At 42.5% G+C, this 27,101-nt stretch overlaps 1 protein-coding gene across 1 annotated transcript; it reads left to right on the plus strand.

Moving 5' to 3' along the window:
- Positions 1-262: 262 nt before the first annotated feature.
- Positions 263-3,632, plus strand: LOC116124367 (protein trichome berefringence-like 7). The gene is made up of 4 exons (XM_031410086.1): positions 263-796; positions 910-1,729; positions 2,164-2,322; positions 3,176-3,632. The coding sequence occupies exons 2-4, from the start codon at positions 939-941 to the stop codon at positions 3,471-3,473; spliced, it is 1,248 nt and encodes a 415-aa protein (XP_031265946.1). The 5' UTR covers positions 263-796; positions 910-938; the 3' UTR covers positions 3,474-3,632.
- The last annotated feature ends 23,469 nt before the right edge of the window (positions 3,633-27,101 follow it).

A 27,101-nucleotide genomic window follows, 5' to 3' on the forward strand; every position in this document is an offset into this window, starting at 1 on the left:
TATTTTCGTAGACATTTATCTATTCGTGGTAAACTATTATCTATTAAATATGAATAAAAGTTTATAATTATTAGACAACCGTCTATTCACACAAAATTAATATTATCTGCGTCTAATTAGATAACAATATAAAAATTCGATATAAATAATGATTTTGTAGCGTGTATATATATATATATATATATATATATAAAAGGTTTCTGCAACAAAAAGTACAAGGTGAATGTGTCTCTCATGTGAAGACTGGTTCTGACAGTCGGTAACAAAATCTTCAGCTTCACGAAAGTACGAAGGAAATACTGGTCTCAAACCAGGATTTTGTTGATAAACACCCACCAAATTAGAAATAAAACAACATTAAAAACCCTGATTAACTTAGACTCTAATTTAATCTCACTATCTGACTTTTCGTACACTCTGACGGACAACGATAAATTAACTGTCTTCAATTTTTTTTTTTTTAATATTCTTTTCAGAAATCCACCGACATTCCTGAAGCTATTTGAATATTTGATTGATTTTATTAGTTCACAGATCACTTTCTGAGCAACCAAGTAGTTGGATACAACCCACCGTTTTATTGTTACATCATTTCTCTTCAATCTTGACCCTTCAAAGTTGAACCATTTCTATGTTCAACCAGCTCCTGAGCTTAACCTGCAAGCTTCTCCATCTTATGAGCTTGTTTTTGTGCAAAACCCACTTGGAAATTTGTAAGATTTCTCATTACTTTTAGTACCTAAAAAGTGTAGTGGCATTTGCTTGAAGAAATGGTTTGTTAAAGATTCTGTCTTTGGTGAGTCTGTTCTATGATCAATGTCATTACATTTCTTGATTTGAAGCTTGGTTGATCTGTTTATGCTCAAGTGTGTGCATTTTATTAGATTTTTAATGTAGATTTGGCTTTAGGTATATGTTGATGTGCAGTTTGGGTGGAAATGAAGGAGATGGTTGGTCATTTTAGATCTATTTACGCAAAGGTGTTCGTTTTCTACAACAAAATAATAAAGGGTCACTGTAAATTTTGGATTTTTCAATCATTTAATGGACTTGCTACTGGTTCATTGATATCCTTCCTTTTGGCCATGATATGTGCATATTTATATTTGTTTCCCCTATTTCAACCGGTCATTAAAGAGTATGAGATTCCTAAGGCAAGTAGTTCAGTTGGTAAATGCAATGTTTTTGAAGGGAGGTGGATCCAAGACGAAAGTTACCCTTTGTACAATTCCTCCCTTTGTCCCTTTGCGGAACGGGGATTTAATTGTTTGGCTAATGGGCGAAAAGATATTGGTTATACAAAATGGAGGTGGAAGCCGAAGAATTGTGATATTCTGAGGTTTAATGTGCAAGAAATGCTTCAAAAGCTTCGTGGGAAACGAGTAGTTTTTGTTGGTGATTCACTAAGCAGAACGCAGTGGGAGTCAATGATATGCATGCTCATGACAGGGGTGGAGGATAAGAAGAGTGTTTATGAAATTAATGGACATAAAATCACGAAACAGATTAGGTTTTTAGGTGTTCGATTTAGTTCGTATAATATTAGTGTTGATTTCTATCGTTCAGTTTTTCTGGTTCAGCCTGGGCCAGTGCCAAAGCGTGCCCCAAAGAGGGTTAAGTCAACACTTAAACTTGACAAGTTGGATGATATTAGCAAAGAGTGGATTGATGCTGATGTTTTGATATTTAATTCAGGGCACTGGTGGACACGGACTAAGCTTTTTGAAATGTAAGTTGCCTGGTTTCAGAGCTTTTATTTTCATTGTTAATGTGTGCCATATTAGTTTCTGTTTCTGTTATGGTTTTCGTTTGCATTATGACTCCATTCATAAGCTCTTGGTTGTGAGTGTGCTTTATGATTCTACTTGAATGTGACATAATGACTTTCACTCTAGATGTTGACAAACGCATGTAAAACAAAGCTTCCAATGCATCTTAACTTAATAACCATCTTAAGCCAATTTCATGTATAGGTACTAAAATGTAGTTATTTGGCGTGGAAGTCTAATGGATACTGTGTGTGTGCGTGTTTGGAAACATCTGTTACATTGGTATAATTCTACAATAGTCTTGCCATGATTTTGTTACTGCAAATTTTCAGCTTCTACATTTTGCAGTTACGATTATGCATGCATATTGTTCCTAACAAGTTTTTTCAGACAGGGGCTGCTACTTTCAGGTCAATGGATCGCTTAAACTTGGAATGCCAACCAATACTGCCTTCAGAGCAGCATTAGACACTTGGGCATCTTGGGTTGAGACTATGGTCAACACAAATAGAACAAGCATATTCTTTCGGACATTTGAATCATCCCATTGGAGGTGTGTTATCTATTTAGTTGTTTCATTTGATGCCAATTTCTTTCATAGTAGCCTAACAAGATTCTTAATGCATTATTATCAAAGTTTGTTTCAATAATTACCCAATTGTACTAAATCATTTTTGGTTGCATTGGACTGTTTAAGCTGAAAGTGAGATCATGACTCTGTTCACATGCCGAACTGAGTAGCTGCTGATAATTGTGGCCTAGGTGAACCCTTTTATCTCTTGACACATAACAGCGTACTACTACATCATGGTTTAATATTATTAAAGGGCACCTTGTTAAATTTTATGTTGGAAAAGGAAGAAAAACTCTTCAACTTTAGATATTGATCCATGTATGGTAGCGGTGGAGTATCTCATAAATTTTGCAGGTGTAGCCCACACCACTCTAGAGAACTTGTGAGGGAACACTGATTTTGTGTCAAGAAATGATGTGACAGGCTGCCTTACTTGATGAAGGAAAAAACTTTTATTACTTGCTTGTTGGAGGTTTAACTTAATTATTCCTCAACCAACAGGACTTGGGTCTGCTGGAAAACTGAGAAATCTGCCTCTGCAGTAGTGTATTTTAGAACAAACACATTATGGAGAAAGAAAACTATACCAAGAATTGATAGTTTTCAACAATCTTGAAACATCCAGTTCGTGTTGTTGTTGTCATATGGTCAGGAAAGCTAGAATGATTGAAGGAATTCAAGTAAAATCTTTACTTAAAGATTTTTTATAGAACTTGGCTCCCAGCCTCCCAGTCCTGTATTCTGACATATATTTAATCAGTATAATATTTTCTTGAAATGAAAACTAGTTATACATGAGTAACAACTATTACTTTTTTGTTCATTGTTCTAGTGGTCGGAATCGTAATTCTTGCAAAGTGACTCGACGGCCTTCATCAGGAACTAAAGGGAGGGATCGCGGTCCAATTTCAGACATCATAATCAACGTGGTGAAGAAAATGGCAGCCCCTGTGACAGTTTTGCATGTTACACCAATGGGGGCATTCCGCAGTGATGCTCATGTGGGTACTTGGAGTGACAATCCATTGGTTCCAGATTGTAGCCATTGGTGTCTGCCAGGAGTCCCTGATACCTGGAATGAAGTACTCTTCTTCCATCTTTGGTCGACTAATGGGACATCTCTTCAATGATACCAAGCTCAGTATTTCTTCTCCTCCAGCATCCAGCATGCCAAATTCGTCCGAATTCCTTTCCAGTTTGATGATTTTCTACTCTTTGCATATCTGAAAAATAAACAAATGTATCACTAAGGTTAGAAAATTTCTCCATTTGTTTGTTTGTTTGTTTGTTTGTTTGTTTATTCTATATTTTAATCTGGCAGTAGCATAAAAACAAATGTGCTGTTGGAATGCAAATGCCCTCTTGTAATATAATCATTTGCCTATGACCCTTGATTGGGTGAATCTAATTGTAAGCAAACACTACACAGCCTAATAAGATCCATTACTAAGAAAATATTTGTATGCAAATACTTCTCGCAGATTAAAGAAGAAAAAGAGTCTGGTATCTCTAGACTCTGGTGCACTTAATATTTCAGTCAATTTAAAAATAACTCCCAAAATAGAAAATTAAACACAAAAGAAAAGGCAAGTGAGGCCTTCAAACATAAAGATATACGTTATGTAATACCCTTTTGCGTCTTCAATTTGCCAGTATGATCCTTAAAAGAAACCCTTATTTGTATGCCTCATTATGACAAAATTCGGTTGTGTTTGTTTATTTATTTCTATTTTATTCTACCCAAAATACATATTTGTTTCCCTATTCTGAAAATCCTATTCTATTTTATTCAACTATTTTTAAACCCCTTAGGTTTGTTAATTTAACTAAATAAAAAAAAAAAAAGGTTTAAAAATTGACAAAAACACCCCCACCTACCCACATTTGCCAGATTTCGGTCACTACCGTCGAAAGATGTTCGAAATCTGGCGTAACAGCGCACTACCGGCTGGATCTGGTTGGTAGTGCACTAATCTAGCCTTTTCTGACCAGACCTATCGTGGATCTGGCCGGAAAAGGTAGCCAGATCTTTGGCCGTACCTGGTTGTCAACAACAGCCAGAGATCTGGCCGTCGTTGATGACTAAACGTTGTTAGATTTGGCATTTTCTAGCAAGATTCACCGTAGATTTGGCCGGAAAATGCCATATCAGCGTACGATTGGCCAGATCTAACTGGTCGTGCACCATTATGGCAACTGTCAGCCACCCTTCGATGGTGGTGGCCAACTGCCGGCATTTAATGGGTGGGTGGGAGCGTTTTTGTTAATTTTCAATGTTTTATTGTAAGAGTGTTTAGCTAAATTAACAAACCTAGGAGAATATTTTTGTTAATTTTCAAATTCTACTTCGTAATAACCACCTAACTCAATTTTTTCAAAAATCCTAACCAAAATAATAAAACAAACATACCCAAATTTTTTTTCTAAACTTTTGGTTATGTGAAAAGACCTGCAAATTGAATTGATTCCTGGGAATCTTGTGAATGTGGCATAAATTAGAGAACATAACAAAATTCCCTTGCATATACTATTGATGACAGAAAAGGATTTTTCATTGAGTAATTTTATACTCAATTCGATTATTCAAAAGTTTCAGTAAAGCATACTGGGTGTATAAATAGGGTAAACTAACTTTTTCCTATCCAAATAATGGTTTAATGACATTTTTCCATCCACAGACTTTTAAAATACCATTTTACTACCAAAATTTATATTCTATTTTCGATTCTGGCATCATTGTAATCCCACACTAACACCATTCTCTTTTCCAATAATCACTCACCAAAACCCCTCAAACCCTACTTTCATCGACCCCACAATCGTTGACAATCAAGCAATGAGTGTTTGCATAGTCATCCCTCCCAAGTCAAATTTCAATCAATCTCAACCACCAAAATCCAACCTTACGCCACCAGAAGACTCATCGGCCTCCCCTCTTCAAAAGCTCCAATAGTCTGGATTGAGTTTGCACTTTATTCACCTGCAAAATATAAATTTAAGTAGTAAAGTGGTATTTTTAAAGTCTATGAGTGGGAAAGTGTCAGCAAGCCGTTATTTGGATGGAAAAAAATCGTTAACTCTGTATAAATACTAATAATTAAATCAATATATGATTTGTCATTTGGAGTGGTAAATGTCTATTGTTGATACAGGAATCTGTACCAACCATTAAGATCCGATTGACCTTGTCAAGATCGGAACTGATGTGGGCGTGATTACAAGTAATCAGTGATGAGTGAATGATAATGCCAGAAAGTAAATGACAAAGAGAACTTGTAAAGTGGTTCGACGAAGTTAACTGCCTACATCCACTGTGTTTTGTTTATATGCTGTGAGAGCTTACAATGTAGTTTTAATCTAGAATTCGTATCCCCTTCCTCATTGTTTTAGGGGGGTATATATACAAGATTTACATAAAAGAAAGAGTGAAATTAAGGGGATTACAAATGATTTGAATCACAATTCCGATATCCTTGCGATTGAGCGCTATGATCGTGCAATGATAGCTATTAATCCAGTCATTCCTGCGATATCCGGGATCTGAAGTAATCTGGAGATTGATTGATCAATTCCTGAGATTGTCCGCAACTAGCTTGTGTTGGGTCAATCAATCATAGTCGTCGAGGTCATTCTAAGCCGAGCTATATTCTTGCGTTGGCCCGAACTTGGCGAAAAAACCACACACAACATCTGCCCTTAGTGTTCAATACTCGTTGGGCTTTGAAGACTATCACTTGATCTGACACCAAGCTTAGCTTCAATAGTGAGTCTCTAAGTGCATGCTCGATTGGGCTTCCACGATTGACCTTACATCTGGTCGAAGTTCTTCATATTTGGATATTATTACCAGTGCCACCTGTCAAAACTCAGAATACAAAAAGTCAGGGTATAAATGTAATTTTTGCATGGTCGTGTCGCATTAAATGCGACAGCTTTTGTCAGTTACATATCATCGTACGTAGGCGATAACAACTGTTCACGCGCGAAGTCGAAGCGTCGTGTGGTGACAATTATCATTTCTAGCGGTTCGTCGCACCTCGTGGATGGTCGACATGTGACCGCGTCCAGGGGCTAAGATTGCTCAACGAATGAAGGGCTAGGATCAGTTGTGAGTCGACGGTCGAGATTGAAATTCGCCTTTTCGTCTTCCATGCAAAAATCATTATAAAAGGTGGCAAATATTTAGAACAACCACTCTAAAAGTTTTTTCACCCTTTTGCTTTTCTTTGCCGTTGCTCTTACGTGTTCACGGTGGTCTTTCTTACAAGTTCTCAACGCTCTCCTTTATTCTGGTAACAGTTCTTTCTCTTCCTTACTCATTTATCTGTTTTAAGGTTTTAGTAGGATTTTTGGGGTGCGTTTCCGATGGTCTTGGGTTTTAAAAGGGTTTAATCGTGGTGGCTGCTGGTGTCCTGGGTAGGTCGCGTGACTTAGTTGTGTTGCACGAGCTATTTGGGTGCCTGAGATGGAAGCGAATGTGGAATTGTCATCGAGTTGTTCAAGCTCTAACACATGTTCGCTTCTTTTTTTAGGTACCTAGAGTTGGGCTATAACCATGTTCTCGTCTAGCAGTCGCACAATAGATCCAATGTTCAATTCACTGGTTGGCTCGGTAGTACTAGAGGACGTGTCCCCTGAGATATCCGAAGAGTTTGTTGCCAGAAGCTCAGACCCCGACGCTGCGAGCTTGTCCAATCGTGCTTCGATCCAACTGGCTCAATCCCCGCCGTCTCCAGTTCACAGGCTATGAAAAGAGCCACAATCCTCAATCACCCTCAAGGATCTTGAATGCATTAGGCGGCCTATGCACCGCAGCTCAACCTGATGGCCCCAGGAGAACACTCTCGGAAGAACCCTCCAACTAGATGGGTGGCAACTTCCGAGACTTTTCTTAGGTGTGGGGTATCCATTCCCTTTCACCCTTTCATCGATAAGGTGTTGAGGAGATTCGACATCGCTCCTCTCCAACTGATGGCCAATTCCTACTTGATCATCACCGGGGTATACATCACATACATGATCGCTGAGCTAGGCGAGTCGTCCATTGAAGAGCTTGTACACTTATATAGGCTCAAAAAGGGGCAAGGCTAGACGTACTATCTTTCCAAGGCGAGGAAAGTACGTTTCAACGGGCTGATCGATGTCCCGAAGAAGGTCCCACATTGGAATTCCCAATTCTTCTTCTACGAAGCTGGGATGAGCGGTGTCTTCGCTCTGGAAACGAGTAAGGCTTTGGTTGCTCGCGTACGCGAGGAAAAATTTCGAGCTTTGCTTCATTATCTAACCCCATTATTTTCTATTGTAGTTAACGTTGAGTAAAACTATCTCCCTACGGCGAGCTTGCAAAGGCTATAGCGTTTCAGCAATCTTCCTGACAGTTCACGCAACGTCCACGAGATGCTTACGCTTCCTCGTCTAAAGGTGTACAACTTTTGTAGGGATGAGGCCAGATTTTTAGCGCTCTTGGAAAAAGGCAAGTTGTTGCTTGCTCTGGTTTGATTTCCCGCGCAAATTAATCGCTAACTCGTTTCCCTTTTTCCTTACAGAATTGTGGGCTAAAAAACCCAAGAGCCTTAAGAAGAAAATGGTGGCGATGGCGGTAACTGCCTAGAAGGTGCTGTTTGCTTTGGTGACAAAACAACATGCGGATGCTACTAGCATGAAGTGTGCCAAAGGCGAGCTTACAGAGGGCCCAAGCACGAAGAAATCCGTCGCAATCGCCTCTAAGGCAATTGGTGAGAAGAGCGCCACCGGACCCCCTAAAGTGCTAGAGAAAAAGACGTCCGAGCCAATTGTAGGCTCGAAAAAAAGGTAAAGCACCTGAGCAGCATGATGGCTCAAGGAAGAAGAAGGTGATTGAGCCTCATAGGGGCTCGGGCAAAAAGGTCACCACGTATACTGGCAGCCTTCAAAAAAGCGCAACTAAAAGCGACACCAAGAAGAAGTCTGCCTCTACGGGTGCGACAACTACTTTAGGGGGGAATAGACTTGGCCAGTCTAAGCCAAAAGATGGGGAGACGGGCGAAGTGACCGAGGCTGAAGTTGATGCTCTGATCAACCAACTCCCTGAGCGTATCAGTGTTGGGGCTATGATGGCCAGGGATTACGTCACCTGGCGAACATTCGTGGCCATCAGGGACTCGGCTCCCTCCCAGATATTAGCCTTAACATGCAGCTACGCGGCTAAGATACTGGTAGCTCGCTTTCCTTTTTTGAATGCTATTTTTGTTTCTTGCTCGCTTCTCACCTTTTCGTTTTCAGGCTACCATGGCCAGTCGACTCTTATACGAAGAATGCGGCCAAACCTTGGAGGGAACTCACAAGGGATGGATGCTGGCAAAAACAGTAAAGGAGGATGCCTTGGCCAAGGGGTTGCGGAAAAGGAGAAACGGGCTAGGCTAGGCAAGCCAAGCTTTAGCGCCTTAAGGATGAGGTTGTGGCCTTTGGGGTCAAGGAAAATGAGTTCCTTGATAAACTCAAGGCGAGCGAGGCTGCTCGAAGTAAGGCTGAAGCTAAGGTAGCAGAGGCCGACCAGAGTTTGGCTCAGCAGCGAGGAACCAACAACAAGCTAAACTCTAAGCTTTCCTCAGCCCAAAAAACAGCAGCGAGCTGGGAGGCCAAATTCAAGCAAGCTTTGCTCGACCTTACCTAGGAAACGATAGGTCGGTAAAATGCCAAAGCTAAGGCCGAGCAACTCCAACGTAGGATTGAGGAGTTGAACGAAGCCGTCACTGCCCGATCTTTGGAGACGTCAGTCTTCCTCGTGCAGAAATTATGGGAGGCTCATCCCTTCCTTCAGCAAGCTTATTAGAAGGAGGTCGAAAGGATGAAGGTCGAGGCCTAGGGGATGACCTATGTGTACTTGGATGACTCTAGGAATGTCGGCGAGTGTTAGGAAGAGGTCGGAGAAAGTGGTGAGGAGGCTGAGCCCAAGTTAGAGGTTGAAGACTCGGATCCTCTGACCATAGTCCTCCTGAGCGAGGTTCCTGGACATAAGGTTGAAGACGAATGCCCTGCTCCCCTATTAGCTTGAAGAATCTTAGTCTTTTTTTTTTTATATATTTTTTTTATATTGCCTGAATGTAATTAAACTTCTAATTAATGAAAGAACATTTTTTAACATTTCTCGTTTGAGCAATGATTGTTTCATTTCTGTGGAGCCATTTAATTCATCCTAATGGGACATTGGAACCTGAATTTTGCTCCAAGTCATGTGTAGTTCGCTTCTTTAGGAACTTTTCAGATTTTTTCCAAAAAAATCTTTATGCGATGTTTTGCATTGATTTCGGACTCGTCGTCATTTTCAGGCTTTTGTTGCTGGCTTAAGGTCGATTTTTTTCAACGTACTTTTTCTTGGATTTTTCCAAGTTCAACTTCGTCGACCTAGGATTTTCAATCCCGATTTATGTGAGGAAATCTGATGCGACAATAAACTTCGATTTTAGACTTTACTATCCCTTTCGAGTTCTTTGGTCGCTGGCTTAGAGCCGATTTCCTTCGACCTGTTTTTTCCTTGATTTTAAAACTCAAGTTTAACTTCGTTGATTTAGGATGTTTTATCCTCAAAGAGTTGGATTTTGGCGTGGCTTTTTCGAGGTAAGTTGTCTTTCTTGGACTCTTGACTTCGAGTTTTCTTTTGGAATTTCATTGTTTAGGTCGCGATTTATTGATCTATAGTTAATTGTTGACGAACTAAAAAATGTAAATTATGAACAAAGCAAATACTGAATGATACCTCTCTTATTGATCAAGTGTTTCGGCTGTAAATAGCCTTACAACAAATGTAGTTCATAGAAATAAATAGAATCCAAGCTGCTTATTGGTAATACCTTCGCAAGTGCTTGACGTTCCAAGCTCGCATTATTGCTTCGCCGTTGAGGTGTTGTAGGTGGAAAAATCCTGGTGCGAGCTTTTCAGAGATTCTGAAGGGACCTTCCCATTTGGGTCAAAGTACCCCCAAATTTGGGTTTTGGGTACCCTAAACGACCTTCTTGAGAACCAGATTGCCTACTTCAAAGTCCCTGTTTCTGACTTTGGTATTGAAATACCGCTTGGCCCGCTGTTGATAAGAAGCAAGCCTTAATTGAGATTTAGTCCGATGTTCTTCAATCAGGTCTAACTTGTCATGACCGAGGGCTATCCTCTATCTTGCCATCTTCGACTCAAGGGCTTACCCCAAGCGCCGGACACGTCCAAGATATTGTCTGCCATGGGTCCTTCTAGCCACTCCTCCTTCGGACCCTCACGGATTTGTTTCACTTCGTGGTCTTTTTTCCACCTTGCAAACGCCTCTCCCATGACTTGAACCTTAGACTTATACCTTGGCCAAGTAACATGAGTACCATTAGGCTATATTCAGAGGATACCTGACTGGAGGGGGGTTTTACATAACCTCAGGCAGAGTAGGTCTTTGTTGGCTTCTTCTTCAAAGATTTCTCTTAAGAATGAATTGAATCCTACTTCAACCGTGACCATTGCTTCACATCCAAAAGATAAAGAAAACATGGTCTCGCCCGTCGAGCTCCTGGCAGTCATTCTATAATACTATAGAGCTTCCGGAAGCTCGTTGCCTACTTCCCTTTAAGGTCATCAAGCTTTTTCTTTATGGTGTGCTTGATTACTTTGTTTACAGCTTCTACTTGTCCGTTGGCTTGAGGTCGGTAGATGGTTGTGAAACACTTTTTGATGTTGAGCCGTTTGTGGAAGGTCCTGAAATCTTCGATGTCGAACTATTTCCTATTGTCGGTTATTATTGTGTAGGGAATTTTAAACCAAAAAATGATACTCTTATAGACAAAATCTTTCAGCTTGTTCAACATTATCGTCGCCAATGGCTCAGCTTCCGCCCACTTGGTAAAGTAATCTATGACAACAATCACAAACTTAACACCCCATTTTCCTTGAAGCAAGGGGCTAATAAGGTCGATGCCCCAGATTGGGAATAGCCAAAGGCTTGTAAAAGTGGTCAGTTCCTGTGGGGGAGATCACAGAATGTCTGCAAATCTCTAGCATCTGTCACATCTGCAGACGTAGTCTGTCGCATCATCATAAACCGTTGGCCAATAGTATCCCTGGTGGAACACCTTGTAAGCTAGAGATCTGCCCCCTGCGTGGTTTCCGCAAATGTCCTCATGTATCTCTCTTAGAACATAATTTGCATCTTCGTGGTCAATACATCGCAGCAATGGTACATTAAAGCCTCGCTTGTATAGTTTATCGTTGACAAGCGTGTACCGAGCTGCTTTTGTACGGAGTGTTCTAGCTTTGGTTCTGTCCTCTAGCAGTGTGTCATCTTTTAAGTAGGCAGTGATTGCATCCATCCAGCTATACCTTTGACTTGTGGTTAGCACCAGATCTTGTGAAGCGGAGATGCTTGATTTCGGGAGGAATTTAACCAGGATTGAATAGGCTTTCTCATGGTTCATTGTAGAGGTCAGGCGAGCTAGTGCATCTGCCTGCGAGTTTCTCTCCCTTAGGATCTGGTGGATGGTAAAGGATCTAAACTGTTTAAGCTCGGCTCCACTTGCTGGAGGTAAGATACCATCCTGTCTTCCCTTCGCTTGATATTCCTTGGTAACTTGATGGATTACGAGCTGTGAGTCACTATAAATCTTGACGGACTCTGCCCTCATTTCTCTGGCGAGATGAAGACCTAGCAGTGCCTCATATTCAGCTTCGTTATTGGAGGCGTTGAACCCGAACCTTACCACAGCTCTGATTGGATCTCCTTTTGGAGTTTTGAGCAAAAGGCTTGCTCCTGCTCCCTTCTCATTCGAGGAGCCATCTATATACAGAGTCCATAGCCATAAGTCGTCACTCTTTGGTTTCTATTGCTTGATCTCTTCTGAAGTATCTATCTCTGGCAGGCTTGGCTCGGCGTCTGGCTAATAAGAGAACTCAGATATAAAGTCCGCCATGGCTTCGCTTTTGATCGACGTCCTCAAAATATATTTAATGTCGTGTTGGCTCATCTCCATTGTTCACTAGATAAGTCTTCCTGATGCCTCGGGCTTTTACATTATTTTCTTCAAAGGGAAGTTCGTTAGCACATGGATGGAGGGTGCCTGAAAATAGGGTCTTAGCTTCCTAGCGACAACAATGAGGGCGTAGGCGAGCTTTTCCATCTTTAGGTATCTTGTCTCCACGTCGAACAGTCTCTTGCTCACACAGTACATGAGCCGTTGTATTCCTCCTTCTTCCAGTACCAATGACACGCTGACAGCGGATTTGGATACCGATAGATACAGTAGTAGTGGTTCACCCTGGATGGGCTTTGATAATAAGGGGGATGCTCGAGGTGTTTCTTCAGCTCTTGGAAGGTTCTTTCACATTCCTCTGTCCACTTGAAACCTTTCTTCCCCTTTAAGGTCTCGAAAAGTGGTAAACACATGTCTGTGGCTTAGGAAATGAACTTGCTGAGTGCAGCCATATGTCCAGTCAGACTCTATACCTATTTAATGCCAGTCGGGCTTTTCATGTTGAGCAAAACCTAAATCTTCTTCGAGTTAGCTTTTATACCCCGTTGGTTTATGAGGAAGCCTAGGAATTTTCCGGAGCTCACTCCAAAAGCACATTTCAATGGATTGAGCTTCATTTGATACTTTCTGAGGATATTGAACATTTTCCCCAGGTGCTCAATATGACTTTCAACAACTTTTGATTTGACGAGCATATCGTCAATATATATTTCCATGGAATAGTCGATTTGATTGGCGAACATCTTGTTCACCAAGCATCGGTAGGTCGCGCCAGCGTTCTTGAGACCAAATGGCATAACCTTGTAACAATAAATTCCATGATCAATAATAAAAGAAGTATGCTCTTCGTCAGACTGGTACATCAGGATATGTTATATCCCGAGTACGCGTCCATAAAGCTAAGTAGTGCGTTTCCCACCGTCGCATCTATAAGCTAGTCAATCGGTGGTAGCAAAAAGTTATCTTTCGGACAGGCTTTGTTTAGATCTGTGAAGTCAATGCAAGTCCATCACTTGCCATTCGGCTTCTTGACTAGGACCGGGTTGGCGAGCCAGTCCAGGTACCCGACTTCCTTAATGAAGTTGATTTCTAGGAGCTTGTCGACTTCATCTTTGAGTGCTTGAGAGTGCTCTGCATCTATGGCCCTTCTTTTCTGTCTTATGAGTTGAGCCTCTAAGTCGAGGTTTAACTTATGGCATATCACTTCAGGGCTGATCCCGACTATATCAGCGTCTACCCACGCAAATACGTCGAGGTTCTTCTTCAGGAACTCAACCAAATTATCGGCCATCATTCTGCTCAAGCTGCTACTGATCTTTAGTATGCGAGTTGGATCCTCCTCGCTAACACTTACTCCTTTTAGCTCCTCAGTTGGTCCTGCAGCAAACTCCTCTTTGTGGCTGCGAGGATCTATAGAGTCTTCTAGCAGTCCGAGGTTTGGCTTGAATTCTGCAATGATCATGGTCTTTAGGTGCGACCATCTCTGTATGACGTTTATGGCCCGATTATAACATTCCCGTGATTCTTTAGTGTAGCTCTTGACTGTCGCGACACCCTCGAGAGTCGAAAATCTCATTGCTTGGTAGCACACCGACGTGATCGCGCTTAGATCATCCAGGATTAGCCTTCCAAGGATGAAGTTATATGTGGTCGGGCAGTCCACCACAAGGAATTCGGCTATCACAATTCTAACCTTTGGTTCGACCCCTAGAGTTACAGGGAGGTTGATAGTACCTTTGGGCATAGGTTGTCCCTGGTGAACCCATAAAGCGGCAAAGGGCACGCTCACAGATTCCTTTCTGTGAATCCTATTCCTCGGAAGGCCCATAAGAAAATAATGTTTGTCGTGCTCCCATTGTCGACCATGGCCCTTAATACTCTTGCGTTGCCAATCCTAGATGTGATTACAATCGCGTCATGATTATGACGAGGGGATGTTTCGCACTTGTCCACTGTGAACCCTACTATCTCGCTTTCCTATTTGGGTCGCTTGGGCAGCTTCTGTTCGCAACTCATTATTTGAGGGACCGAGTTTGTTTTGGCTTCCGGAGCGTATTGCTCGCGGGCTCGCCTCGAGCTTCTCGCTATATCTGGTCCTCCGTAGATTATATTCACAAGGACCTCGTTGGGGTTTGGCAGAGCCTGTTGAGTCAGGGTTTGTATCTGACCTAGGACCTGGTTACTTTGCTCGCCAGGATTCTCTCGAGCTGGTTGTGCCTTAACAAATTCTTTCATGACATCTTCTTATTAGGTCCTCGATGGCGTCCTTTAGAACTCGGTAGTCATTTGTATTATGCCCGACATCCTTATGATGCCGACAATATTTTTGTCTATCTCTTCTTCTTGGAGCCCGCCTCATTCTTCCGGAGCGGGCAACCTCTTCTCCTCTCGGGATACCTCAAAGATGTGGGCAATGTCTTGAGTAAAGAGAGTGTACTCTACATACCACGAGAAAGGTTGCCTGTCTCCTCGGTTATCTACTCTCTGTTTCTTTGGGAATCTATTGTGATCTCTGTCGCTACGGTCTTAGCCGCCACGCTTATCCGAGAGGTGATCTTGTCTCTTGTCCGAGACCCCCCGTGTCGAGCTTCTGGTTAGTGCCACTAATGAGCTTTCTACTTGTTAGTCTTTTATGCCCATCTGGTAGAATTTGGCCAGACTCACATGGTCTTCACTCTGGAGCTCTTTCCACAGCTCCATGTTAGGTTTGATCCCTGCGATCAGGAGAGTTCGAATGGATTCTTCAAGGGCATCAGCGACCTTTGTCTGCTCGTTCTAGAACCTCGTTAAATACGAGGTTAGCGATTTGTCTTGCTCTTGGCGAATGTTGCTCAAGTAGCTGAGTGGCATTGCAAACTGTCTCCTCGCTTGAAACTGCTACATATATAACACGAAGAATTGTTACTAGGAGTTGATGGAGTTCGCCTTGAGTCGTTTGTACCACCTCTTGGCATTTCCGAATAATGTGACTGCGAAGCATCGACATTTCGCTAAGTCACTGACCTGGTGCAGCTCTATTAGGTCATTAAAGTTGTTGAGGTGATCTATAGGGTCCCCTCTCCCGTCGAACTTGCTTTCTGGTGCCCTAAATCCTTGTGGGAGCGAGGCCTGGTGAACTTTCTTCGTAAAGGGGGAACTTATTATTTCTTCCACCAAGTTATTCTGGTGAGCTTTTAGATCATCGAGCATCCTTTGCATACGATCCAGGTCTTCATTTTGGTTCCCCTGGTTGGTTCTGTTAAGCTGTACCTCGAGCAAGTGGGTCTGCAAGTCTGTTGCTTGCGAAGCTCCTCCAATGCACACGTTGATACGTGAGGTCGAGTCATGATGGCTAGGTTGGTAGGTGCTATCATGCTCGTCGGTGCATTGCTCGCGACGTCAGTCATAACCGAAATGTTAGTCATTGCTAGATTGATGCACATGGCTCACTTCACGAGCCTACAAAGACCGATTTTGTTTTGGGCGTGGGTTAAAACCAGCACGCTGACGCTGGGGATACCGCCAAGCTTCTCGGTGGTGTCCGTCACCTTCACTTTCCCTCAACGGGTACTTCCCCGGTCGCCTTATGGGGTTTGTTTGTCCGTAGGACTCTCGCTCGTGCGTGAGGAGCTGCCTGCGAGGTTGGCGATGTTGATCGCCTCCTACCGGCGACAAAGCGGACTGTCGACTTGCATAATTCATACCTGTTGGGGTAATGTTGGTGAAGCATGACTAATTGAGGTTCTGGGCGACTGGTTGTTGGTTTCTCAGCTCAGACACGTTCTGTTGCACCGCCTGTGCAACCATTGTCTGATCATCTCCATCAGCTGGCCGTTCTCGGGATTTGATGTCCCTGCCCCCTGATTGTTTGCGGCGTGCTGAGCCGACGGCACCGGTGGTCGGCGTCTAACGTTCTCCTATTGCACCTCCTAGTAGGCAGTTTTCATGTTCTCGTGATTTTCGATGGAGTTCTTGATCTAGGGAACACCATTTTGGTCCTGAGGCAAGTAAATCATGCTGAATGTTTGTCATAATCTTTGAAATAGTGGCAGAAATCCTCTTTCTAGCACCAAAATGTTGATATAGAAATCATGCTGAATGTTTGTCATAATCTTTGAAATAGTGGTAGAAATCCTCTTTCTAGCACCTTGTCGGGATCAGAACTGATGTGGGCATGATTACGGGTAATTAGCGATGAGTAAATGATAATGCCATGAAGTAAATGACAAAGAGAACTTTTAAAATGGTTCGGCGAAGTTAACTGCATACGTCCACTGTGTTTTGTTTATATGCTATGAGAGCTTACAATGTAATTTTAATCTAGAATTTGTATCCCCCTTCTCATCATTTTAGGGGGTATATATAGAAGATTTACATAAAGAAAAGAGCAAAATTAAGGGGATTACAAATGATTTGAATCACAATTCCAATATCCTTGCGATTGAGTGCTATGATCGTGCAACGATAGCTGTTAATCCTGTCATTCCCGCGATATCTAGGATTTGAAGTAATCTGGAGATTGATTGATCAATTCTTGAGATTGTCCGCGACTAGCTTGTGCTAGGTCAAGCTATGACTCCATGAGCTTATGCTAGGTCGATCAATCATAGTCGTCGAGGTTATTCTGGGTCGAGCTATATCCTCGCATTGACTCGAACTTGATGGAAAAACCACAGACAATTTCTGTATATATATTCATGCCAATTTTTGGCTGAGTTTCATTCTGGGTCGAGCTATATCTTTATATATATTCATGCCAATTTCTGGCTGAGTTTCATTCCTGTAACGTGAATAAATTTTATACAATTTCTGGCTGAATTTCATTCCTGTGACGTGAAGAATTATTTATCTCCCATAAACATAATCATTAATCTCCCCTATATTTTTTCTGATAATCACTAAGGCTCCCTTTGGTTCATTATTTAGAATAATCTTTTGAAAAAAGTTAAATTGGGTGGATATTATGATGAGAATTTTGAAAATTAACATAAATACCCCCTATGTTTATTTATTTACTAAACACCCCTATAATAAAATATTCAAAGTTAACAAAAACACCCTCAATCCACTCATAAATATAGACAGTCGACCACCACTGCTGGAGGGTAGCCGGAGTTGTCGTATCAGCGTATGACCGGTTGGATCTTGCTGGTCGTGCATCGATAGAAAAAAGCTAGATTTGGTCGCATTTGGTCGTCAACGACGGCCAAAGATACAGCCATCGTTGACGACTGTCTACGGCCAAAGATATGGCCGTTGACGATCAGATCTTTGGTTGTAAATCTGGCCGAAAAAGGCTAGATCAGCGTACTATCGGCCAGATTCAACCGGTAATGCACCATTAAACCAGATTTCGACCAGCTTCCAGCAGTGGTGGCTGAAATCTAGTAAATTTGGGTTACTGGGGTGTTTTTGTCAATTTAAAAAAAAATTGGGGGTTGTTTAGTTAAATTAACAAATTTAGGGGGTTTAAAGGAAATTGAATAATTTAGAATTATATTTTGAAAATAGGTGAACCAAACACAGATTTTGTATTAACTTTTTTGGGAAAACTATTCTAGTTTTCCCAATATATGAACCAAATGGAGCCTAAACTCCCTTAACATATCTCAAGAAAGGAGAACAGTAACAAGATCATTCATAATTTGAAAATATTTATCATCGTTCATAGACCTAATTTATAAGAGATCTTGAATTTATTACCACCTAACATTTATAATGTTATATACAAAGGTTGGATTCTGTTGATACAGAAATCTGTACCAACCAGCAAGATCCGATCGACCTTGTCGAGATCAGAATTGATGTGAGCGTGATTACGGGTAATCAGCAATGAATGAATGATAATGCTAGAAAGTAATGACAAAGAGAACTTTTAAAGTGGTTCGGCGAAGTTAACTACCTATATCCACTGTGTTTTGTGTATATGCTGTGAGAGCCTACAATATAGTTGTAATCTAGAATTCGTATCCCCTTCCTCATCGTTTTAGGGGGTACATATACAAGATTTACATAAAGAAAAGAGTGAAATTAAGGGAATTACAAATGATTTGAATCACAATTCTGATATCCTTGCGATTGAACGCTATGATCATGCAGTGATAACTGTTGATCCAGTCATTCCCGTGATATCCGGGATCTGAAGTAATCTGGGGATTGATTGATTAATTCCTGAGATTGTCCGCAACAAGCTTGTGCTGGGTCTAGCTACGGCTTGACGAGTTTATGCTGGGTCGATCAATCATAGTTGCCGAGGTCATTATAGGCCGAGCTATATCCTCGCGTTAGCTCGAGCTTGGTGGAAAAACCACACACAACATCTGCCCCCTAGTGTTTGATGCTTGTTTTGGACTTTGAAGACTATCGCTCGATCTGACGCCAACCTCAGCTTCAATTGTGAGTCTCTGAGTGCATGCTGGATCGAGCTTCCATGACCGACCTTACGTTTGGTCGACGTTCTTCACACTTGGACATTATTACTTGTGCCACCTGTTAAAACTCATAATACAAAAAGTCAGGGTACAAATGTAATTTTTGCGTAGTCATGTCGCATTAAATGCGACAACCTTTGTCAGTTACGTTTCATTGTGCGTGGGCAATAATAGTTGTTCATGCGTGAAGTCGAGGCGTCGTGCGACGACGGTTATCATTTCCGATGGTTCATCACAACACGTGGATGGTCAACACGTGGCCACATCCAAGGGTTCAGATTACTTAACGAATGAAGGGCTATGATCGACTGTCGAGATTGAACTTCGCCCTTTCGTCTTCTATGCAAAAATCACTATAAAATATGGCGAATATTCAGAATAGCCACTCTGAAAGTTCTTCCACCCTGTTGTTTTTCTTTGTCGTTGCTCTTACGTCGTCGTCGTGGTCTTTCTTACAAGTTCTAAGCGCTCTCTTTTATTTCGGAAGACTTCTTTCTCTTCCTTGCTCATTTTTCTGACTTTTGTGCTAAAGGGTGGCTGCCATAGTGACCACATTGGAAGTTTTAAGGTTTTAGTAGGGTTTTTGGGATGTGTTTTTTGCAGTCTCGGGTTTTAAAGGGGTTTAATCACGGTGGTCGTTGGTGTCCTGGGTAGGTCGCATGACTTCGTTATGTTGCACGAGCTATTTTGGGTGCCTGAGATGGAAGCGAATGTGGAATGGTCGCCGAGTTGTTCAAGCTCTAACACATGTTCACTTCTTTTTTCAAGTACCTAGAGTCGAGCTACAACCATGTTCTTGTTTAGCAGTCGCATAATAGATCAAATGTTCGATTCACCGGTTGGCTCGGCTGTACTAGGGGATGTGTCCCGCGAGATATCCGAAGAGTTTGTTGCCAGAAACTCAGACCCCAATGCTGCGTGCTTGTCCGACCGTGCTTCGATCCAACTGGCTCAAACCTCGCCGTCTCCAGTTCACAGGCTACGAAAAGAGCCACAATCCTTGATCACCCTCGGGGATCTTGAACGCATCAAGGCGACCTATGCGCCACAGCTTAACCTGATGGCCCCGGGAGAACACTCTCGGAAGAACCCTCCAGCCAGATGGGTGGCAACTTCTGAAACTCTCCTCAAGTGCGGGGTATCCATTCCCCCACACCCTTTCATCGATAAAGTGTTGAGGAGATTCGACATCGCTCTTCTCCAATTGATGGCTAATTCTTACTTGATCATTACCAGGGTATATATCACGTACATGATCACTGAGCTAAGCGAGTCGTCCATCGAGGAGTTTGTACACTTGTACAGGCTCAAAAAGGGGCAAGACTAGATGTACTACCTTTCCAAGGCGAGAAAAGTACGTTTCAATGGGCTGATCGATGTCCCGAATAAGATCCCACATTGGGATTCCCAATTCTTCTTCTATGAAGTCGGAACGAGCGGTGTCTTTGCTTCGAAAGTAAGTAAGGCTTTGGTCGATCGCGTATGCGAGGACGAATTTTGAGCTTTGCTTCATTATCTAACCGAATTACTTTCTATTGCAGTTAACGTCGAGCAGAACTATCTCCCTACGGCGAGCTTGCAAAGGCTGTAGCATTTCAGCGATCTTCCTGACAGTTCGCGCAACGTCCACGAGCTTCTTACGTTTCCTCACCTAAAGGCGTACAACTTTTGTAGGGAGAAGGCTAGATTTTTAACGCTTTTGGAAAAAGGTAAGTTATTGCTTACTTGCGTTTGATTTCTTGCGCAAATTGATCGCTAACTCATTTCCCTTTTTCCTTGCAGAAATGTGGGTTGAAAAACCCAAGGGCCTTAAGAAAAAAACGGCAACGTCGGCGACTGCCCAGAAGGCGTTGGCTGCTTTGGTGACAAAACAGCTCGCGGATACTACCGACACGAAGCACCAGAGGCGAGCTTGTGGAGGGCCTAAGCGCAAAGAAATCTGCGGTCGCCTCTAAGGCGGTTGGTGAGAAGAGCGCCACCGGGCCCCTTAAGAGGCCAGTGAAAAAGACGTCTAGGTCAACTATAGGCTCAAGAAAAGGTAAAGCACCCGAGTAGCATGATGGCTTAGGGAAGAAGAAGGTGACTACCCTCATGGGGGCTCGGGCAAAGAGATTGCCACGCATGTTAGCAGCCTTCAGAAAAACATGGCCAAAAGTGCGGCCAAGAAGAAACTCGCCCCTACTCCCCTCTGGAGTAACATGACAGTTACTCCAGAGGGGAGTAGACCTGGCTCGTCCAAGCCAAAAGATGGGGAGACGAGTGAAGCGATCGAGGTTGAAGTTAACGATATGATCGACCAACTCCCTGACCATATCAGTGTTGGGTTGCGGTGGCTAGGGATTGCATCACCCCGCAAACATTCGCGGCCGTCAGGGACTCAGCTCCCTCCCAGATATTAGCCTTAACCTGCAGCTACGCGGCTAAGGTACTGGTAGCTCGCTTCCCTTTTTTTTAATGCTATTTTTGTTTCTTGCTCGCTACTCACCTTTTCGTTTTCAGGTTGTCATGGCGAGCTAACTCTTGTATGAAGAATGTGACCAAACCTTAGAGGGAACTCACAAGGGATAGATGTTGGCAGAGACGGTAAATGAGGATGTCTTAGCTAGGGCCAAGGTTGCAGAGAAGGAGAAAGAGGTTAGGCAAGCCGAGCATGAGCGCTTTAAAGAGGAAGTTGTGGCCTTTGGGGTCAAGGAAAGGGAGTTCTTTGACAAACTCAAGGCGAGTGCATTGTTTTAAAACCTGGACCGGAGGGCAAACCGTTTTGCTGTTTGGGTCACGGGTCAACCAGTCCAACCGGTTGGACCGGTCGGTTGGACCAATGACGTCAGCAATATTTTATTTTTAAAAAATTACATATTAACCCCTTAAATTTCTATATATTACAAAAATTCACCTAAAAAGTTCAAATTGGTCCCTAAAATTTTTATTTATTCCAAAAATGCCCCAATAAAATTACCAATTAACCCCTAAACTTTTGATATATCTCCAAAATACCCCTATAAAATTACAAAGTAACCCTCATAATTTTAAAATATTTCAAAAAACCCCCTAAGACCTAAACAGGACCGGAGAAGCTGCCGGTTCCCGGTCCAACCGATCTGACCGGTTGGTCCGGTCTGGTTTTTAAAATAGAGGGCGAGTGAGGCTGCTCAGAGTAAGGTTGAAGCTAAGGCAGTGGAGGCCGACTAGAGTTTGGCTCAGCAGCGAGAAGCCAACAACAAGCTAAACTCTAAGCTTTCCTTGGCCTAGAAAGCAGTAGCGAGCTAGGAGGCTAAATTTAAGCAGGCTTTGCTCGACCTTACCGAGGAAACGGTAGGTCAGCAAAATGCCGAAGCTGAGGCCGAGCAACTCAGGCTTAGGATTTAAGAGCTGAACGAAGCTGTCACTACTCAATCCTAGGAGATGTCGGTCTTCCTCGTGCAGAAATTATGGGAGGCTCATCCGTCAATCAACATTTCTTTCCTTCTGCAAGCTTATCAGAAAGAGGTCGAAAGGATGAAGGTTGAGGCCTAAGCGATGACCTATGTGTACTCGGATGACTTTGGGAATGTCGATGAGGGCTAGGAAGAGGTCGGAGAAGGTGGCAAAGAGGCTGGGCCCAAGCTAGAGGTCAAAAACCCGGTTCCTCTGACCACAGTTCTCTCGAGCAAGGTTCCCGAACACGGGGTTGAAGACAAATGCCCTGCTCCCCCATTAGCCTGAAGAATCTTAGTCTTTTTTTCGTTCCTTTTTTTTTTTTTTTTTTTTTTTTTTTTTTTTTTTTTTTTTTTTTTTTTTTTTTTTTTTTTTTTTTTTTTTTTTAATAATTTTTTTTTTGTATTGCCCGAATATAACTAAACTTCTAGTTAATGAAAGAACATTTTTTAACGTTTCTCTTTTCAGAAATGATTGTTTCATTTCTGCAGAGTCATTTAATTTGTCCTAATCATACTTTAGGACCCGAATTTTACTCCAACTCATGCGTAGTTCGCTTCTTTAGGAGCTTTTTGGATTTTTTGCGAAAAAATCTTTATGCGACGTTTGACATTGATTTCAGACTCATCGTCCTTTTCGAGCTTTTCTCGCAGGCTTAAGGCCGATTTTTTTCGATGTGCTTTTTCTTGGATTTTTCCAAGTTTAACTTCGTTGACCTGGGATTTTCAATCTCGATCTATGTGAGGAAATCTGATGAGACAATAAACTTTGATTTTAGACTTTACTGCCTTTTTCGAGTTCTTTGGTCCTCGGCTTAGAGCCAATTTCCTTCGACGTGTTTTTTCCTTGATTTAAAACTCAAGTTTAACTTCGTCGATTTAGGATGTTTTATTCTCAAAGAGTTGGATTTTGGCATGGCTTTTTCGAGGTAAGCTGCCTTTCCTAGACTCTTGACTCCGAGTTTTCTTTTGGAATTTCATTGCTTAGATCGCAATTTATTGATCGATAGTTAATTGTCAACGAACTAAAAAATGTAAATTATGAACAAAGCAAATACTGAATAATACCTCTCTTATTGATCAAGTGTTTCAGTCGTAAATAGCCTTACAACAAATATAGTTCATAGAAATAAATAGAACTCGAGCTACTTATTGGTAATACCTTTACAAGTGCTCGACATTCCAAGCTCGCATTATTGCTTTACCGTTGAGGCGTTCTAGGTGGAAAGATCCTAGTGAGAGCTTTTTGGAGATCTTAAAGAGACTTTCCCATCTGGGTCCAAATGCCCCCAAGGTTGGGTTTTGGGTACCCTAGATGACCTTCCTGAGAACCAGATCGCCCACTTCAAAGCCTCTATTTCTGACTTTGGTATTGGAATACCGCTTGGCCCGCTGTTGATAAGAGGCGAGCATTAAATGAGATTTGGCCTGATGTTTATCGATCGGGTCTAACCTCAGGCGGAATAGGTCTTCGTTGGCTTCTTCTTCAAAGATTTTTCTTCAGAACGAATTGATTCTTACTTCAACCAGGACCATTGCTTCACATCCATAAGACAAAGAAAACGGGGTCTCATCCTTCGAGCTCCTAGCAGTCATTCTATAAGACCATAGAGCTTCTGGTAGCTTGTCGGCCCACCTTCCTTTAAGGCCATCAAGCTTTTTCTTTATGGTGTGCTTGATTACTTTGTTCACAACTTCTACTTGTCCGTTGGCTTGAGATTGGTAGATGGCTGTGAAACTCTTTTTGATGTCGAGCCGCTCGCAGACGGTCCTAAAATCTTTGCTGTCGAACTGTTTCCCATTTTTCGATTATTATTATGTGGGGAATTCCAAACCGACAAATGATGCTCTTATAGACAAAATCTTTCAGCTTGTTCGACGTTATCGTCGCCAATGGCCAGGCTTCTGCCCACTTGGTAAAGTAATCTATGGCAACAACCGCAAACTTAAAGCCCAATTTTCCCTAAGGCAAAGGGCCAATAAGGTCGATACCCCAGATTGCGAATGGCCAAGGGCTTGTCAGAGTGATCAATTCTTGCGGGGGAGCTCGCGGAATGTCTGTAAATATCTAATATCTGTCACATCTGCGGACGTAGTCTGTCACATCATCATAAATCGTCGGCCAATAGTATCCCTAGCGGAGCACCTTGTAAGCTAGAGATCTGCCCTCTGCATGGTTTTCGCAAATGCCCTCATGTATCTCTCTTAAAGCATAGTTTGCATCTTCATGGTTAATACATCGCAACAATGGTACATTGAAGCCTCGCTCGTACAGTTTATCGTTGACGAGTGTGTACTGAGCTGCTTTTGTGCGGAGTGTTCTAGCTTTGGTTTTGTCCTCTGGTAGTGTGTCGTCCTTCAAGTAGGCGATGATTGCATCCATCTAGCTATACATTTGACTTGTGGCTAACATCGGATCTTGTAAAGTAGAGATGCTTGATTTCTAAAGGAATTTAACCAGGATTGAATTGGTCTTCTCATTGTTCATTGCAGAATTCAGGCGAGCTAGTGCATATGCCTGTGAGTTTCTCTTCCTTAAGATCTGGTGGATGGTAAAGGATCTAAACTGTCTAAGCTTGGTCTCAAGTTGCTAAAGGTAAGATGACATCCTGTCTTCCTTTGCATGATACTCCTTGGTAACTTGATGGACCACGAGTTGTGAGTCACTATAAATCTTGATGGACTCTGCCCCTATTTCTCTGGCGAGACGAAGTCCTGCTAGCAATGCTTCATATTCAAATTCGTTATTAGAGGCGTTGAACCCGAACCTTACTACGGCTTTGACTGGATCCCCCTCTAGACTTTCGAGCAAGAGGCTCGCTCCTACTCCCTTCTCATTTCGAGGAGCCATCTATATACATAGTCTATAGCTATAAGTCGTCACTCTTTGGTTTCTGTTGCTCGATCTCTTCCGAGGTATCTATCTCAGACAGGCTTGGCTCGGCGTCTGGCTAATAAGAGAACTCAGATATAAACTCCGCTATAGCTTGGCCTTTAATCGACGTTTTCGGGATATACTTAATGTTGTGCTAGTTCATCTCCATTGTCCACTGGATCAGTCTACCCGATGCCTCAGGCTTCTGCATTATTTTCTTCAAAGGGAAGTTCATCAGCACATGGATGGAGTGCGCTTGGAAATAGGGTCTCAGCTTCCTAGCGGTAAAATAAAAGGGCGTAGGCGAGCTTTTCCATCTTTGGGTATCCCGTCTCCGTGTCGAGCAGTTTCTTGTTCACATAGTACACGGGCCATTGTATTCCCCCCTCTTCGCGTACCAATGCCGCGCTAATAGCGGATTTGGATACCGATAGATATAGTAGTAGCGACTCGCCCTAGATAGGCTTTACAACAGGGGGGCTGCTCGAGGTGTTCTTTCAGCTCCTGGAAGCCTCTCTCACACTCCTCTGTCCATTTAAAACCTTTCTTCCCTTTCAAGGTCTCAAAAAATGATAAACACCTGTTCGTGGCTCGGGAAACGAACCTGCTGAGCGCGGCCACATTTCTAGTCAGACTCTGTACCTGTTTAATGCCAGTCGGGCTTTTCATGTCGAGCAAAGCCTGAATATTCTCTGGGTTAGCTTTTATACCCCGTTGGTTTACGAGGAAGTCTAGGAATTTTCCGGAGCTCACTCCGAAAGCATATTTCAATGGATTGAGCTTCATTTGATACTTTTTAAGGATGTCGAACATTTCCCCTAGGTTCTCAATATGACTTTCGGAGACCTTTGATTTGACGAGCATATCATCAATATATACTTCCATGGAATAGTCGATTTGATTGGCTAACATCTTGTTCACTAGGCGCTGGTAGGTCATGCCAGCGTTCTTGAGGCCAAATAGCATAACCCTATAACAATAAATTTCATGGTCAGTAATAAAGAAAGTCTGCTCTTTGTTGGGTTGGTACATCGGGATTTGGTTATATCTCAAGTACGCGTCCATAAAGCTAAGTAGTGTGTTTCTCGCTGTTACATCTACAAACTGGTCGATCCGTGGTAGCGGAAAGCTGTCTTTCGGATAGGCTTTGTTTAGATCCGTGAAGTTGATGCAAGTCCGTCACTTGCCATTCAACTTTTTGACTAGGACTGAGTTGGCGAGCCAGTCCGGGTACCTGGCTTCCTTGATGAAGTTGATTTCTAGGAGCTTGTCAACTTCATCTTTAAGCGTTTGAGAGCGCTTTGCATCCATGACCCTTCTTTTCTATCTTATGGGCCAAGTCTCTAAGTCGAGGATTAACTTGTGGCATATTATTTCGGGAATGATCCCGATCATATTAGTGTGCACCTACGCGAATACTTCGAGGTTCTTTTTCAGGAACTTGACTAGATTATCGGCCATCACTTTGCTCAAGCTGCTGCTGCCGATCTTCAATATGTGAGTCAAATCCTACTCGCTAACAGTTACCCCTATTAGCTCCTCAGTTGGTCCTATAGCAGACTTTTCTTTGTGGCTGTAAGGATTTATGGAGTCTTCTAATGATATAGGGTTTGGCTTGGATTCTACGATGATCATGGTCTTTGAGTACAGCCATTTTTGTGCGGCGTTTATAGCCCGATTATAACATTCTCGTGATTCTTTGGTGCAACTCCTGATTCTCGCGACTCTCCCGAGAGTCAGAAATCTCATTGTTTAGCAACGCGATGTGACCGCACTTAAATAATCCAAGATTGTCCTTCCAAGGATGACGTTATACATGGTCGGGCAGTCCACCACCAAGAATTTGGCCATCACAGTTCTGACCTTTGGTTCAACCCCCAGAGTTACGGGGAGGTTGATAGTACCTTTGGGAACCAGGTTGTCCCCGGTGAACCTATAGATCGGCGAAGGGCATGCTCACAGATTCCTTTCTGTGAATCCCATTCCTCGGAAAGCTCCTAAGAAAATAATGTTTGTCATACTCCTGTTGTCGACCATAACCTTTAATACTCTTGCGTTGCCAATCTTGACTGTGATTACAATT

Source organism: Pistacia vera, unplaced genomic scaffold, assembly GCF_008641045.1.
Source record: "Pistacia vera cultivar Batoury unplaced genomic scaffold, PisVer_v2 Contig1517, whole genome shotgun sequence".
NCBI lineage: Eukaryota > Viridiplantae > Streptophyta > Magnoliopsida > Sapindales > Anacardiaceae > Pistacia > Pistacia vera.